Source organism: Dermacentor variabilis, chromosome 10, assembly GCF_050947875.1.
Source record: "Dermacentor variabilis isolate Ectoservices chromosome 10, ASM5094787v1, whole genome shotgun sequence".
NCBI lineage: Eukaryota > Metazoa > Arthropoda > Arachnida > Ixodida > Ixodidae > Dermacentor > Dermacentor variabilis.
This window is the reverse complement of record NC_134577.1, coordinates 18,501,320-18,519,008: the sequence shown is the minus strand read 5'-3', so window position 1 is coordinate 18,519,008 and position 17,689 is coordinate 18,501,320. Positions and strand designations below refer to the sequence as shown.

The 17,689-nt window shown below is 44.7% G+C and overlaps 2 protein-coding genes across 4 annotated transcripts in view; one reads left to right on the top strand and one right to left on the bottom strand.

Annotated features, from left to right (window-relative positions):
* Positions 1-6,507: 6,507 nt before the first annotated feature.
* Positions 6,508-10,430, top strand: LOC142560044 (CDAN1-interacting nuclease 1). Its single transcript, XM_075671815.1, has one exon. The coding sequence runs from the start codon at positions 6,673-6,675 to the stop codon at positions 7,516-7,518; it is 846 nt and encodes a 281-aa protein (XP_075527930.1). The 5' UTR covers positions 6,508-6,672; the 3' UTR covers positions 7,519-10,430.
* Positions 10,431-12,288: 1,858 nt separating this feature from the next.
* Positions 12,289-17,689, bottom strand: part of LOC142560042 (uncharacterized) — a 37,318-nt gene continuing 31,917 nt past the window's right edge. For all 3 annotated transcript variants that reach the window (XM_075671810.1, XM_075671811.1, XM_075671812.1), the window contains 2 exons: positions 16,385-16,461; positions 12,289-15,514 (listed from right to left, as the gene is read on the bottom strand). In XM_075671810.1, the coding sequence (XP_075527925.1) occupies positions 15,224-15,514; positions 16,385-16,461 (368 nt within the window). In that variant the 3' untranslated portion in view covers positions 12,289-15,223. The remainder of the gene's footprint in view (positions 15,515-16,384; positions 16,462-17,689) is intronic.

The following is a 17,689-nucleotide window of genomic DNA, read 5'->3' as shown; positions in this document are numbered from 1 at the left end:
GCGGTGGGTGCGCGAGTGTATGACTGAAGAACTCTTATTATGTCCAGTGACAGTGGCCCCTTTTCACTTTTAGTATGCTTCACCGCATTACATTGCTTAGGCTTCACCGCGAAATATTAGTGTATTGCGAGAAAGATAATCGTAAAAAGCCTGATTATGCACCGTTTCTTTTGTAGCTTGCTACACCGCAATACCGGGGTGTAAATAAGCATCGTGCAGTAAAGCATACTAAGAGTGAAACGGGTACATAGATTTACACTGTGCTCATTATTTTCAATTGTGACATAATTTGCAAGTGCATCTGTGCTCGTGTTAAGCTTCATTGACAATTCTTTGTACATTACAAATTCATATTGCAGGGAAGCTTATTAAAGCACATTCGCCACTATGGTACGTGTTAATTCACCTTCAATGCAGGAGCACAATGTGGATTCATGTCCACGATTTTGGCTGGACTGCACATGCTCTTTGAGAATTGATTCATTCTTTGATTAAGCGCGAGACCTAGCAATGGGTAGCCCAAATATAGATTTGAGAAAACAAAAACGAATTTAGCAGTAAGAAGCTAAAGGGTTGTTTTGGTGTAGACCAGTGGCCAAGTCCGCATATGAAAGAGGAAGAAAAGCAGAGTCTTTCCACTTCAACACTGGGAGGCACAACTCCCACAAATAAATAAGATTCTTACTTATTTGACTTTTTTAAGGAGATTACCGACTTGCATTGGCAAGTGTTCACTTCAACAAACACTGCATGAAGTAAGCTTCCTGCACATATTTCACTAACTACTGCATCATTGTTTCACATTATGAGTGAAACTGCAATTTTCTTCATGCCACAACTTGCCCAATTTTGTGTTTTGCAGTAGGATGCTAGCAGTGCTATTAAGGCACTTAAACACTCATGAATAGTAGTAGAGAGAAAAAAAAAGTAAGAAAGCAGTGGCTTTTTGTGCGTAGACTATGCATACACCTGGTGCTCTTATGGTCCATTTTCTCCCTATCCGCTAAACCATTCTAAACAGGAAAAGTTTATACACAGACCACAACTAAACCACAGGTATCGTTGGTAAGCAAAGTATATTTATTCGGTGACATTTTCTGCAGCCCTGCTATTTGGCTTTCCTTCCTTGTTTTCAGCTGTGCAGGTTCATTAAGAAGTGATGAGACAGTTTGACAATTTTAATCGTTGAAAGACTTAGCGAAACCTTTTTCGGGTTGTTTTTTCTTGGTTTCAGACTCTGCACATTGCATTTTAAGGAGTTTTCGGTGTTTGTTGCTTTTTCTTTATGGGTAGGGCATGTCAACATTTTTTACACCATCCCAATACTTTCACTCCCCTTCCCTCTTCCCCAATGCAGAGTAGCAGACTAGAGCGCACTAGCTCACGTCGACCTCTCTGTCTTTCCTATCAATAAATTCTATTCATATTCATTTACACCATGTCAAGTATGTGGTGCCATAGACTGTTCTTAGATGGAGTCTTGCCCTTTCATTCTGTACAATATGTCGGTTTTTTGTGTCCAAGGCCGTTTTACAGTGTGATTGTAGTATTTTCCTAAGTTCTGCCTCTGTCACCCAAGCTTGAAAGATTGCTACCCACAGCTGGTGGCATGACACATGTGATATTTCTTTTTCAATAAAAGGAAGTCTGTCACTTATCCTGTGCACTGGTTGTCTTTTGTCTCTTTGAATTGCAATTTGTTGCCTATATTTGCTCTTTTGTTGCATTTCAGATTAGGAATGGCTATCATAATTGACATTTAACCATATTGCACACAATGTGGATGATACGTAATTGCAATATATGGCCACCATAAATATAATAGATTCAAGAATAGTGCCTTTGCATGATGGTGCAGCCACGAATTGTGGCTATAAGGTACCAGTGCTGCAGGTAGCACTGCTTGTGCAGAATATAGTTCAACTCTACTACTTTCAAACATCATTGTTTTTATCTGCATTTGTATAGCTCCAGTTTCTGTGAACAACGCACACCTGGTGGAAGAGTGGCTTGGACCTGCAGTTGGGTCCAATGAATAGCCAAATTTCTGCCCGTTTTCATGTTATTAGCATATTAGTAAAGGCAGTCGTTTTTATAGTAGCCTGTTTGCCCAGTGTAGAAGCTGCTGCAGGGTGTCAGGATCTCGTACACATATTCAGCTTTGCAGGGGACACAGCGTCTGGCACATAGTTTGTCAGAAGCCATGTATTCGGAGCAAGTTGAGTTTACTCACTAGCAAAGGGAGAACCAAGCTTGTTGGATATGAAGTAAACCGCCTGTACACTCAGTGCCCTTCTTTCATTTTGTGTGACATATGTGGCTATAGCGACCCTTGTTTTATGCACTTCTTCTCCGGCTGCAGTCTATTGCATATGAAACACTTGGCATAGCTTTCAGCAAACTGGACAGGAATAACACTGAAAAACCAGCAGATGTTAATCATTGCACTTATTATGCGAAGCGCCGTACAGTATGATGAGGGCATAAATAAATGAGGGTGTTCCTCAAGGCCTTGTAGCATATGTCACGTGTTTGAAGCAACATGATGTATAGCACTTTTTTGATTGCATGCTATAGGTTTAGCAGATGTGGCCATGGTTGTAGTGCAGTGCAAGGTCAAGAAAACAGATATCTATGAGCAGCACCCTGGTAAAGGAGACTCTAGGAAAACTAGTGGGAAGCCTGTTGAACATCTGGTTGACCCACTTGCTGGCTCAGGCTAAGGCACTTGCTCAGGCAGTTGCTGGATCCATCAGGCAAAGTATGATAAAGCGAAGGAAGTCATCAACACATCAGAAGGTTTTTACATATAAGCACTGTGCTAAGGTCATAACATGCCAACAAGTCTTAGTGCGCAGGCAGTGCACAACCAACTACATATGCCTTCTGTTCGGACATTGCTTATTGTAACTAACCAGGATGGAGTGGACAAAAAAAGAACAGCAGCTCCATTAATTTGGTTTCACTGGTATCAACAGTGTTTTGTAAGTGTACATTGCCATACTCCCCAATGCCTTCTTAGGTGACATCAGCAAGGACCAGCTTGAGGCAAGGGGTAATAGAAGTCTTTACAAGCTAAAAATGCATGCATGCATGGAGAGCACATTGTGTCCAAAAAGTACGCACTTCACAGGGGCACTGGAGAAGGAACAAATTATTAACAGTGGGCAAAGACAAGCTACTAAACACCCAACACTGTTGCCATGTAACAACCTCTTAAAGAGGAAATCATCTTTGTGTATCCATAAAGAGGGCAGATGGGCAAAGCCCCTTCAGTAATGCTGCGAGTTTCAAAAGCCCACTTTGCACGTCCTGAATACTTCCTTCTTACGACTTTGCTGGGTGCAAGCATTCTACTGTCCAAAAGCTGTCATTGAGAGCACTGTTGGTTTGGTGGCAATACAGTTCAGAAGCAATTGCAACAACCTCCCTTCCTAGTTGGCCTGGATGCTCACGGTGCTTATGAAGCAGCACCATGAGACAAGCAAGGTGAACGGATGCCTCCAAGCCCTTGTTCGTTTAACACACTGTTCTGTTAGTAACAACCATGAGACTTGAAACCAACAAGCTCAAGTTCGGCACTCGCATGGTTACTGCAAAGGATCCATAAAAACAGAAAACTCAAGGGAAAGGATAAAGCACCATTTAACACTTAGTATTGCTGCAGCCCACGCCCTTCTTTTATTTTGTCTGGTCGTGCTACATCTTTTTACTATAGACAGGCATGGACTTATGTGATGTCCCCAATCAGTGTCCAATTTTTATATACACTATGTGCTGGTTCAAAGCGGCTCGAAACACTGCAATGGAAGCTTCAAGTAGAAAAGGTGCCTGGAAGAAAAAAAGAAAAAGCTGTGCTGCAAGCATCTTGGCAACATCTTGTCCCCTTAATAAAAATTGTTGCTTCCATATCAACTTGAGCCCTCCAGATTACAGTGATTACTATGAACAACTAATCAATTCTCAAAGAGCATGTGCAGTCGAGCCAAAATCATGGGCATGAATCCGCATTGTGCTCCTGCATTGAAGGTGAATGTTACAAAATGGCGAATGTACTTTAGTAATCTTCCTTGCAATATGAATTTGCAATGTACAAAGGATTGTCAATGAAGTTTACCACGAGAACAGATGCACTTGCAAATTATGTCACAATTGAAAATAATGAGCAGTGTAAACCTATGTGCCCTTTCCACTCTTAGTATGCTTTACTGCACGGTGCTTATTTACACCCCTGTATTGCAGTGTAGCAAGCTACAAAAGAAATGTTGCATAATAGAACTTCCACAAAAGAAAGTAATTTACTACACACAAACGCACAGAACACAGACATATGTCTCGTTTTCCACTCTGCCGTCAGGCAAATGACATATAGCGCGGAAAAACGTGAACATGCTGTGTGTTAGCGTCGTAAACTCCATACTAGGCAAGGAGCTAGCACACCACAATCCCGCGACATCCGCTGAGACCAAGACGGAAGCACATGTCTGTGAACGCGCAAACGGAGCCCCTAAGCCGCTCTGCTCCTCCGCCACCCCCGCTGCACGGCTGCACCACTCGTTTCAAGCACAGCACACCAAACACACATTCAGCGCTGAACAGTGGGCGGTCGACGCAGTTGCATTTGCATGACTTGCAGCGAGCAGCACATCCCTCAATGTCCGTTAAGCAAAGTCGGACACGGTGACGCCACATAGCGGTTCGCAGAACTTTGCTGCCGAGGCGTTAGGCCACTTCGATAGAAAATCAGGTGTTATGGTATTCAATGAAAACAGTGAACAGACAGTGGAGATACAGGGCCAAGAAATACCTCAGGTAACAGAATATAAATACCTTGGTATATGGATAAACGAAGGCAATGGATATATGGAAACACAGGAAAAAAACATAACAGTCAAGGGGAAGAGAAATGCAGCCATAATGAAGCACAGAGCGCTATGGGGATACAATAGGTACGAGGTCCTCCGAGGTATGTGGAAAGGGGTAATGGTTCCAGACTTACTTTTGGAAATGCGGTTGTTTGCTTTAAATCAGGGGTACAATGAGGACTCGACGGGAACCAATTAGGTCAGTGGGTCGCCTCGCATTGGGCGCTCACGGGAAGACTACAAATGAAGCTGTACAGGGGGATATGGGCTGGACTAGTTTTGAAGTGAGGGAAGCTCGCAGTAAAATTGAGTATGAAGAACGGGTGAGGAATATGGAAGAAAGTAAATGGGCTGGGAGAGTGTTCAGGTATCTGTACAGGCAAAACATTGATTCACAGTGGAGGAAAAGAACTAGGAAGCTTACCAGCAAGTATGCGGCCTGTGGGGTGGGCAACACAGCAACAAAGAAGGTCAAGCGGAAAGTCAGAGAGGCTGAATTAATCTCATGGGTGGCGGCGATGGAAAAGAAACCTGCCATGAGTAACTATTTAAGAGGAAAAAACGAAATCAAGAAACCATTTATGATAACTCAAAGGGAAGCTCATTACTTTTCGAAGCGAGATCGGGATGCCTTAGAACACGCACCTATAAAGCGAGACATAAGAAGGAAGAAGAAGCATGCGCTTGCTGCGGTAAAGCTAGGGTAACGACGGAGCATATGTTATTAGAATGTGAAGTCTACCCAGCGGTCGATTTAGGCACCACTGGCCTCCTTGAAGCCCTTGGGTTCAGCGGGAGCAGTGGTAAAGCAAACAGGTCCGATTGGAAGGATTGGTGGAAGAAAAGTAGGGAAACGACAAAAGACGGAGACGTACAAAAGCACAGTTCGCAATAGGGGATCAGAAAATTTGGACGTGGTAGTTCATAGTGTTTTCTTTTTTCTTTTCTTCATTGGTTAACCTAGGTAGGATATTAGGCAGCATAGTAGCAAGAGATTGGTGGCGCAGCCCACCACCCCGTTCCAAAGGGGACGCTCATAATATCCATCGATCCATCCATCCATTTCAATTGTCACCACCGCCGGGTTCTCAAGAAAGCACGGGTCACACAACGCAGATTCTGTACTGTCAGAGCTCACCGAGGCCAAAGCCCCACTGCCGCACCGTCACTACTCACGGCTTTCCGCCAAGTAACACAGAACCTACAACCAACACACAAGCAACGCACGCACAAATGTTGAACAACGCGCGGTCCATAGAACGATCACGCCGAGGACGAACACGCAACCATACAATAAAGAACCAACCATGAACCAACGCCACTACGGCGTCGCTCAGCGGCAGCATCGCGCCTTCTCAAAAATCCCTAAACGATGATGTCTCTAGGCACCTAGGATCAGGTCACGTGAGGGCATAGAGTTTCTCACTATAATACCTAGAGGGAAATCTGGCGCCACCGTCTATGGGAGTTTCTTAAGGGGGCACCGTGCCGTCATGGGAATGACGGTATATGTATAGAGGCTAGAAGGTTTCTAGCCTCTATAGTATATGTGTCTGGAGGGATTTTTGCACAACAAATAGACGCACGCTGATTGGACAGGCATTAAAAAGCAAAGGGGAAACAAGCAGAGCAGCAGTCTCGTATCGTATGTGATGACGTGCTTCGGGCGTTGCGCGTTGCATTCGTGTGCATGTGCTTGGGTTTGTTTGTAGATCGCTTGCGAGCGCGCTTCGTTCAAAACTTGTTCTTGATGGCTGCTTAATGTGCCAATAGTAAATTAAGGTAGTGTTTAAAGCGCAGTGTTACAATGAAGCTTGCCACTTACGAAGCGATAATAGAAAAACTGCATTCGCTCGATCGTCGCGATTGTCTGGGTGAGCTGCGATCATGTTTTCCCGATGTTGGCTTGGTCACTCTTCGCAGCATCATTTCGGCCGAAGTGCAGCGAAAGATCAAGCGAACATACCACACGCTCGTGTCACCCGAAGTTGCAAGTGAACATTACAAATATTACAGCATGTGCATTGCAGCATCCGAGAAGCCGGGCTTCCTCCTCCGCTACGCAGACCAGCAGAGCGTCACTCCGGCCCTCATGGCGCGCGTTATCATCGAGAAACACTACGAGAAGACGGCAGAACCTCCTTCGAGGCAAGATATCAGCCAAATGCTAAAAGACAGTGCCACCATCAAAGATGGAGCTTTGGCGACAGAAGTGTTTATATGCGTAATTAACGACAAGATTTACGGACCCTTGGCTGACGGCATGAAAAATGCCATCGGCTTGGAGTACGAAGTTCATCTTAAGACGGAGCTTGCCGACTTGGGACTGGCTTTCGTGGACGAGAATGTGCTTAGAGAACGCGGCTACGACAAGACCCCGGACATCAAGCTCGAGTTACCCATTGTAGTCGACGGCATGGTCGTCACGTGGGTGGAAAGCAAGGCGCAGTTCGGCGACCCCGACGGTCACAGAATGTATGTGCGTGACCAGTACCAAAGCTACTGGAACCGCTTCGGGCGCGGCCTAGTCATCTACTGGTTCGGCTTCGTCGACGAGATTGTCTCGACGCGTGACGAAGGATTCATCGTTAGAGACCACATGCCCAAGAACATTACACGCATGGAAGAAGTGTTAGGCGTTACTTTAAACTGACGTCTGCCGAAAACGTCATACTGTGTGTTACCAAACATTCCGTACGCCACCCATCGCTGCTGCTCCGCGATTCTGCAGCAGAGCACGAGGTCGTGGGATTGAGTCCCGCCTGCAACAGCTGCATTTCGATAGGCGATGTAATGCAAGTACGTTTACGTACTTAATGACTCGGGCGCACGTTCAAAAACTTAGAGTGGCCACAGTTTCTGCCCTCCGCTACAGTGTCAGCTTTAGTATCTCGAAACCCAGCATCTCCAGGCACTGCATGTAAAGCGGAAGTAGCTCTTCTGCATTTTACTTAATGGGAACTTAAGCAGTTGCTGCAGCTACGCTCAAATAAATGGCTAACAAATAAAGGTTTCTCTTGTTTCCTTACTCGGTGCACTAATCAGCACTGCAGTGGGCCATAGTTGTACTAACTACCTCCATAAGGTTCTTCCCAACTAAACCACAAATGTGCAAGTCTAAGACACATGTGCTGATGTTACACACTTCTGTTTTGCATGCTGTGGCATAACGAAGAGACTGCCTATAGGCTTTATTACATTACCCATAATGGATGTAGCAACAACTCGACACTTTTTCGTCGAAACATGAATAGTCCTCTCACAGGCTTCATTTTCCAGTTTTCATATAAACAGAAGTAGGCTTGTTCGAACGGCCACGTTCACGATGAGCTCTGCTGGAAACAGCGCATCGGCCCTCGGCCGAGTATCGCACCCACCATCAATTACCAATTCCGGTAATTATAAAGTCGTTCTGCCTCGTCTACCGATTGGCAACACCGTTCTCAATTCAGTTTTCCTGCATGCTGACCTGGCAGGGCAGCCGTATCAGGTCCCGGACTTTCGCGATGCACTCCTTTCAGTGCTAAATGCAACTGATATCCTCGGCGCTGGACAATACCAGATGAGCTATCTGTGGTTAGTCACATGTGTTAACAGCATCGCGAAACAGAAACTTGTTGACAAATGCAAGTTGTTGGTGAAGGGCCTCAAGTGCCTTGTCATAGACCCGGAATGCAAAAACGTCAAGATGAAGCTTCTTTGACTTCCCCCACACCTCGAACAGAGACGGATTGTTGAAGCGCTAGAGCCGTTTGGCACAGTGCAGTCCATCAGGAGAGAAATGTGGCGGTGTGATGGCATGGGGAGGCCTGGCAAATGACTAATCGAAACGTAGCGTTCACATTGAAAGATGGTGTTTCTGCCAGTAATCTGCCACATCTATCGAGCACATACGGCCACCAGTGCCTTGGTCCCTGGCCGACCACCACTTTGCCTCCGGTGCAACAGAGTTGGGCATATCCGCCGACAATGTACAACACCACGCTGCAGTAACTGTCACCGCTACGGTCACCCTGCAGATGCATGCATCGGAACCTACGCTGACAAGCTTCGTGGAAATAGACCAGCTGAGGATGATACCATCACCGATCATCTAATGGACATGAGCAAAGTTGTGGATGCAACTGGTGAAACACTCCCCGAGACTCATCGTCAAGAACAGATTAAGCCGTCATCACTTGACAATAGCCTTAGCCAGAAGCCTGCGAGCGAGGATGAGACTAAGGTGCCTGACGAAGAACCAACTGTGCGACGGGCAGAATCGCCACCAGTTCAAGATCGCCTACCGTCAGTGGAATCTGGATCGATGTGCGAGGCCGCTAAAAGCGTCCAGCGCCATCTGACAATCCATCGCCCTCGGTATAAGAGGCTCGCATTCCCAAAGTGTCAAAGTTAACAAAACCGTTCCGGGGAGCACCTAGTCCTTTCTGTCCATTCTGTTAACGTGCACCAGAAGGTCCATAGTGCATCACCTCATCAAGAAGGGAGTGGTGCACCTCTACAGCAGCGTTTAAACGCTGCACCTACATTGGTAATCATGGCGGGCGCTCTTCCCCTCCATTTTGGTACTTTAAATGTCCTTGGCTTACGAAGTAAGCGACGGCAAGTACAGCTTCTTTGTTACGCAATAGAAAATTAGATATTGCTGCTATCCAAGAAACAAAGATTGAATTCGACGAAAATCCAGAAGTAGCTCTATCTCCATTTCTGTCCGACTATGGTTGTGTCAGCCATGCAGTAGGTGTTTCCGCAGGTTGTATGTTATTTGTTAGAAAACATTTGCCATGTGATTTGCTACATTTGTTTACAGATAGGGAAGGGTGCCTAATCTGTTGCGATATTGATATCAGTGGTACAAGCTTTAGATTTGTGTGTGTTTATGCTCCGAACAATAAGTGAACGCGAGTGTTTCTTCTTATCTCTAGAACATCATTTCTGTACTGATCGTGCATTGGTCCTCTTAGGAGACTTTCATTGTGTATGTAATGCGCAAGATCGTATGTCACTGAAGCTGAGACATGATACAAGTAGTCATGCGTTGCAACGCCTGATATGTGATTATCAGCTTGTGGACAGTGGGGAAAAATGAAAAGGCGGGATGTCCATATACGCACTTTAAGGGTACCTCGCATGCAAGGCTTGATCGAATTTACATTTCACTTAGCGCGCTACCCCTTATTTATGGTTACACTGTGCGCCCTATATTCTTTAGTGACCATTGCTTAGTCTCAGCATCATTTGGCAGCCGTCGGTCCCAAAGTCGGCGTATGTGCTGGGAGCTGTGGAAGTTTAATAACCAATTACTTTCGCGTGTTTCTTAAATCGTGTTACTGAGCATATAGCTCATGTGTGATGCCGCAAGGACTTGCCACTCTTTTCTGTGTGGGAATACAGGAAGCTAAAATGATAGCAATAGAAGAATCAACAATATTGGCCTTTGAAAAAAAGAACAATTACAAAGCATTGCATAGACTTCTGAGTGAATTGCATGAGCTTGAATGCCTACGTCTGGGTCAATATATTGATGATATTCATAAGGTCAAGGCACAGTTACGAACTTTAAACGCTGAAAAATACAGAGGTGTGCATGCGCGAGAGCAGCGTTTCCTGGAAGGAACAGCCCCTGCAGTAGGGCCCTTGGTGATGAGAGCCGACACGTGCTGTCTAAACAAATACTAGATATAGAGTATGGTGGAATCATTGTTAATGAGCCTACTCTAATAACTAAAGTGTTTTTTGAACATTATCAAAAACTATTTCGATACCATAAGCCATTGGATACAGATGCTGCCAAAGAAATTGTATTGTTGCTGCCCCAGTTAAATCAGGATGAGTACGATTATACAAATGAAGACATTGATATTAATGAGGTAACTGCATGCATTGATTCGTTAGCGAAGGGCAGGACACCCAGCCTGGATGGCCTTACTGCCAAATTTTATTGTTCGTTCCTTCTTATTGCCATTATTACTTCAGGTGTACCGAGAGGCCTTGGAATTAGGGCACCTAACTCGGCAACCTTCGATTTGCAGATGACATTGTCCTGTTCAGCAACACTGGGCACGAATTACAACAAATGATTGAAGACCATAACAGAGAGAGTATAAGAGTGGGGTTGAAGATTAATATGCAGAAGACAAAGATAATGATCAACAGTAGGGCAAGGGAACAAGAGTTAAGGATCGCCAGTCAGCCTCTAGAGTTTGTGAAGGAGTACGTTTGCCTAGGTCAATTACTTACAGGGGACCCTGATCATGAGAAGGAAATTTACAGAAGAATAAAAATGGGTTGAAGTGCACTCGGCAGACACAGTCAGATCCCCATATGCTAGCATCGGTAGAATGCACTGATTGTACACCTTTTTTTTAAAATGATAATGGTAAGCTTTCAGTGCATTCTACCCATGCTAACATATGGAGCAGAAACTTTGAGACTGACGAAGAAGCTCAAATACAGGTTAAGGACCTTGCAAAGAGCCATGGAACGAAGAATGTTAGGCGTGATGTTAAGGAACAGGATGGGAGCGGTGTGGATCAGAGAGCAAACAAGGATAGCCAATGTTCTAATTAAGAGAAAGAAATGAAGCTGGGCAGGGCATGTAATGCATAGGTCAGATAACCAGTGGTCCATTAGCGTTACAGAATGTGCGTCATGAGAAGGGAAGCGCAGAAGACTAGGTGGGGTGATTAATAAATTCGCAGGTGCTAGTAGGAAACAGTTGGTGCAGGACAGGGACAGGGCAAGACAGGAGACCACAGGCAGAGGCCTTTGTCCTGCAGAGGACATAATAGGCTGATGGTGATGATGACTTAAAACTAAGTATGCCTTTTGTGCCAGGCCTAGAAGAATGAGTATGTGGCACTTCCTTGTGTGCATACTCATTATAGCAAACACTATGCACAAGGCCCTGATATGCCGGGCAGTCCTGTGAGCTCGATAGTGTTGTCTAGAAAGATGCACTATACATGGTCAATTCTTACAAGTAACGCCTGGGACTGTTGGTGTCGCAGCACGTGGACACATAATCATGCAGTTATTATTATGTATTGCACATTTTCTTTATAACGCGAGGCATAGCAGACTGAAAACAACTGAATTGGGTGTTTTAAAACATTACTTTTCTATAAAAATTTGCACCCTCAATCAGTATTTAAAAAGAATCTAATTATCGATAGTATAATTACGAAAATATCATCCTGGTGCGGTACGTCACTGTTGACAGAATACCACTGGTTGCATTCTCATAAATCTTATTTTTAAGAGATTGGCTAACATTAGCTGGGACACCCTGTAGATGTGTTCAATCTTTAGAACATTATGTTCCATGGACATCTATGAAACAAATATTTACCAAAGCATTGCTCCAACGTTCAGAAAAAGCATTAGCATAATGCAGTAGCCTGTTTTTAGGTCACACTTAGCATAAACATGCATATGGCTTTTATTTAAAAGGCATACATATCTACATAAAATGCAAGGGAATGTTAAGATAATCAACTTCAACACAGAACGCAACTGTCCCACTTCTTGAATGGCACTGGGAACAAGAAGAGATATAACGTAGCACCAGGCCAATCTCCACATACACTAAGAACGTACTTGATCTTCAGAAACGTGCCATTGTAGGCAACTATCTCACTCTAGAAAGAGTTAAGGCTTTGACATTCAAGACAAGTGCTAGATGCTTGAGGAAACATGCTCACATCTCGGCTTCAAAGTGACTGAAGTGCTCTTACTACCCTTTTCTTATTATTCTACAGTTCAAACATGTACGTGCTCACAGACCTATACCACAACTTGCCTTCAAGACACTGGATCCACTCACTTCTACAAGGTGCACAAACACATGCATGTTTATTACTACGCACTACTGTTCACAGGCAGTTTTGCAAGTATTGTGAAGGCAGTAACCACCAGTGCACTCGATCACATATGTGGCTGTGCAATGTCACTTGAAACACATGGAAACGCAAGATGCACTTCACAACAGTGGAGAGCAATGCAGGTCCACTTGTGTTCTTGACATGTACCACTTGCAGATGCGACAGCTCTTGGCCAGCTGTATTAAGCATTAATCAAAGGCCCGTGGTGTTTGCATTCCCAGAAAAACAAGCTAAGCTAAGTAGACTAGGCAAAAAACATGATCCGCACTTGTTACCTGGGAAGACGTCTTGATGTGTAACAGCAGTAAGCTGAAAGTTGTGCAGTAGTTATGTACACAAGAGCATGAGACATACTGGAGCGCATTCTCAAATTAACACTCACGAAGTAATGCTGAAATTAAAATAATAACAAAGTGAGCTCCAAACACGTGCTTTTATATACACCTGACTGACTGACTGTTATGCACTTCAACTAAGACTTGCTGAAATTGTACAGACTAGTTAAACTCTCTAACAATGTAGTACCACACCCAAGAAAGGAATGAATAATATACATGGCTGACCCTTCACATAAGGGCTGTGCGGCGCGTTGTCCTTTGCGCCCCCCAGTATCCTGGGACAATCAATGTTGTTGCTCTGAGGTTAACTGACATGACTGCGATAAAGCTCCTACTGGCAAGTACATCAAGCAGCAGCCTTACACAAACAATGCAAGCTAGAGAAGAAAGTCCTGGGCAGGGCCATGCTGCCTTGGGCTAACATGCACATTGTTGCACTGTCACTAGAAGCACGAATGTTGGAATGTCAAGGCAGACAAGTAACAGATCTGCTCTTAAAAATAAATGTTAACCATTAACACTTGTGTCCACTACTGACAAACAAGAATCACTACAATTCGGAAGCTAGTTCGAGCACTAGTGATCCATTTCACGAGCATAACAAAACACTCCTGTAAGGAGTGAGAAGTTGGAACCGATTTGCTAGCAACAATACTGTTATCAACAAACTGTACAAAAAGAAAGTGCTCTCTTATAACAGTCTCAGAAGATCAGTTAATATGATCACGCAACCTCTGTACTGGTCTAAAGTTCCTCCACAATATAATCACACAAGCACAGATGCAGCACAGAAGTATACAAAGACACACAAAAGAATGGTAGGTATGGCACACAAGAACATGAAACTGGGCATCAACTACACTGTATTGCTCAGCCACCTGAACAATGTCCATTCTGCATGCAAGAAACCTCTTCTGCAGGTTTTTTAAATAAACATGGCACCTGAGGCAAAACATTCCCTGCAAGAAGCATTTGATCAAATTTTTCACCAAAGAAGCCATGGAGATTCGAAACACGCAATGCAATGAACTAATCCACACTTTGCAGCAGGCAGCTGAAGGTGCAGTGATCTTGTTGAACATGCCTAGCTGCTCACAGCGGTGGCACGAAATTTCACAATTCATTTAAGATACAGCTTTAGTAGTCTTTTTAGCCTTAAACATCAAGCCCAACCTTAGTGCAGAGTCTAGAAGATAATGAAAATTCAGTTTATACTAAAACAAACATATCTTTTGGTATTCCTGCCAGAAAACAAAAGCCTGGCAGTGACTGTGAGCAAATTGGCCCGCAAAAAGGAAAAGGGAAAAGACTGCCGTATTAATGACAGATTACCATAAATTAATGTGATATAGGCAGCAGCATCTCATAAGCTGCACAAATTGTCACCGATGTTAAAACTACAATGTGCACTTATTCAAGTAACAGGAGTCCACAAAACCCAGTCTTAAAGCTTTCCAATCATAGCATCACGTCTTTGAACCCCTGGTGTTTGTAATAAGGGCAAAGGAAAACAGAGTCAAACCAGCCCAATCTGGCCACTTTGTCCAAACTGTACCATGCACAGATGTGGCAATTTATAGGAAGCAGAAGGTCCAGTTTTGTATAAAATAAAAGCACTTGCATTTCAGCTGAGGTGGGCAACAATTGATTAGGTGTTAGTGATATCATGTCTCTGACATCTTCAGACTTGCGTTTAGGTAAACATTCTTTGAATTAGCATTTCATTTTAATCATCTGCCAAACCATCAAGAAGAAATATCTGCCACAGCTGGGGCCGTCAAGCATGAGCAGCTACTGATGTACCATTCAAGTTGCTGTCAACAAAGAATGCATGCACAGGCCAACATTCCTTTTCAATGCTTTCATAGCACACAAGCGAAACTTTGTGAAGGTGTGCACAGAAGTTTAGATGCAAATCAGTCTTGTCATCTGAACACAGTGCTGTGGGCAATACATGATCTCCTGAAAACTACTAAGCCTTCCACCCTCATCGTCCCAGCTACAGCCCACGTTGAAAGATGAAATGGCAACACATAAATACCGCAACAGTGCAGGGGACAGATGGTTGTGGGAGAGAAAGAATGGCATAACGAAGACAAAAAGACACGTGGCATCATCTGCTCCACACTGCCGTCTCTCAGCAGTTCCCGAAGTCTGCAAAGTTCGCAAAAGACTCGGTGGCAGATCCCCCGGCTGTGCTGGCAAAGGGGTCCTCGTCTGGCAAGGGCGGAGCAGGGGCCGCACGTGTGGGGCCACTTGCAGACGACGACCCTCCCCGTGAACTCGCGAGGTGCTTAGGAGGTGCCGGTCGTGGTGGCGGCTGTTTGCCCTTTTTCGGTGGCAATGCAGGCGTTGGACTCTCAGCCCGTGCAGCATGTTGCATGGGCGCAAATGGGTCCGTTCCGAAAGGATCAGCAGCGGCTGCAACCTGGAACATTGCGCTAGTCAGCGGGAAATGCTGCCTTGAGGCAACCTTGACGATGCTGAACATGTTACCCTAGCACGGCACTAAAGTTGCTTATTGTACACTCGGCTGGTAATTTTCGAGTACTCCAGAGAGCTCTGACAATGCACATTACATTCAGCTGATCGAAATCGCTCGCTTGCAACCCATTCAGCTGGTCCTTTCAGAGTGCTTGGAGGCGCTCTCGCCTTCAACCTGGCAGTGCAACCATGATCTGGCGGAGCTCCGGTCATGTTGCCCCTCAGCTTCCATTGGCATCGCATCTGTACCGGCAGAGCACTGGTGCCTCCACACCTTGCCTGTTTAGAATTAAACGCTCACCTGTTTCTACTTCCGGCCTCAGTGTGCTCTGGCGAGTGGTTGCACATTCAACTTGGTCACACTTTCTCTGGCCCAATAGCGCACTCCGCGTCAGTGGCATCCAAATCAGAGCGCGGTATGGGCCAGCCGAATGTACCATTACAAGCCACAGTTTGCTTTCCACACAGAAACACACACAGAAACACACACACACACACACACACACACACACACACACACACACACACACACACAAGCATGCATGCATGCAATTTGTGCACACACAAGAATCGTGTAATTAGACCAGAAACCCTTCTCTGTGTTGCGGACAGCAAAACTGAGGGAACACTATACATGATGATTATTAATTTTACTATGACCCATTCCTTCCCTACACCTTCTATGCAGTTCGAGCCATATTTTCCATGCTCCTGCAGAATCCTGGTGGCTCCGTTAATAACTGTATGTCTAAAGTTATTTCCAACAGAGCACTAAAAGTGTGTGTGTGTGCGGGGGATGACATGTTTGACTCACTTCACTAGGCTCAGGATTTGTGGCACCGAAAGCTCCTTTCCCTGTCCCGAACGGGTCGAAGGGGTCTTTTGTGTCGGCTGTAATATAACAAAAAATTAGAAATGGTTATTCATCTCTCGCATGCAAACAAAGTGCACTTGACGCATAGATCATAATAAATAGGAAGCCTACACGTTTGTTAAACTTGCTTTTTCAGTTATTGAACTATTTCAATAGACAATTTACTGGCCTTAGTACAGCCCACAACACTGCACAGCAGGGCATATTACAATTCAAAGGGGAATGAGTTCTGGGGTTTTACGCGCCGAAACCGCAATTTGCATATGATACAGGCCGTAGTGGGGGACTCCGGATTGATACCCCCAGGAGATCTTTAACATGCCCCCAATGCATTAGTCATGGGCTTTTTTGCATTTCGCCTCCATGGAAATACAGCTGCCACGATCAAGATTTCATCTCGCGACTTTGTGCATGGCAGCGCAACGCCATAGCCGCTAAGCCACCATGGCAGGTCAAGTTAAAGGGGCACTGCACCACTTCGTGAACATGGTGATGTAAATGTTCACAATCGGTAGTTGGTGCTGCTGTGAACATGCGAGCCAAACATTATTCCACTGCATGAGCCTGGGAGACTGCAATCTCGCATAAAAGATTGCTTGCTCTCTCCCTGAGCTTTCAAGTCCCCCTCTGCTTTGCTGCAGTTCGTGATGTCATAGACAATGCGGCAAATATTTATGACCATGAGCTACTACCAAGTGAATGCTTAATCATGCAAGCACAACCCTCCAATCGTCATGCAAATGGGAATGTGGCAGTTAAAATATTTAATAACATAATAGTCTTGATGAATTATTTTTTGCTTTAAAGGAAGCTCTGGGACCTCTAAACCCTAGAAAAAATATTTGACAGTCTCACAGCAACCTAATCAGTTGAATTACTAGCTTTTCTACAGACAGGTTCAGTTTTGTTGCTACTGTGTTGTGACGTAAAAGGTGGTCACATGGGAGCAGGATATTGCAGTGTTTCGACACTCACTCCGGCTTACTCGGTTGTCTGCCATGCTGCCACACCGGCCCTCCAATGAGTAGCAGCATAGAAGGCAACCAAGCTAGCTGGAGCGACTGTCAAAACATTGTCCTGCTCCCATGTGACCTTTTGTGTCATGACGTCCCGACACAGTAACCTCCTAGAAAAGAAAGAGCAAAATTGGCATTAGAAAATATACTGTATTTATTCAAATCTAGGCCAATATGATTATTTGAAAAAAAAAATAAAACTATTCCAATGTCTAGGGTCAGCTTAGAT

What these genes read in the sequence shown, in the direction of transcription:
- LOC142560044 (XM_075671815.1), top strand. Translation starts at nt 6,673, where the DNA reads ATGAAGCTTGCCACTTACGAAGCGATAATAGAAAAACTGCATTCGCTC.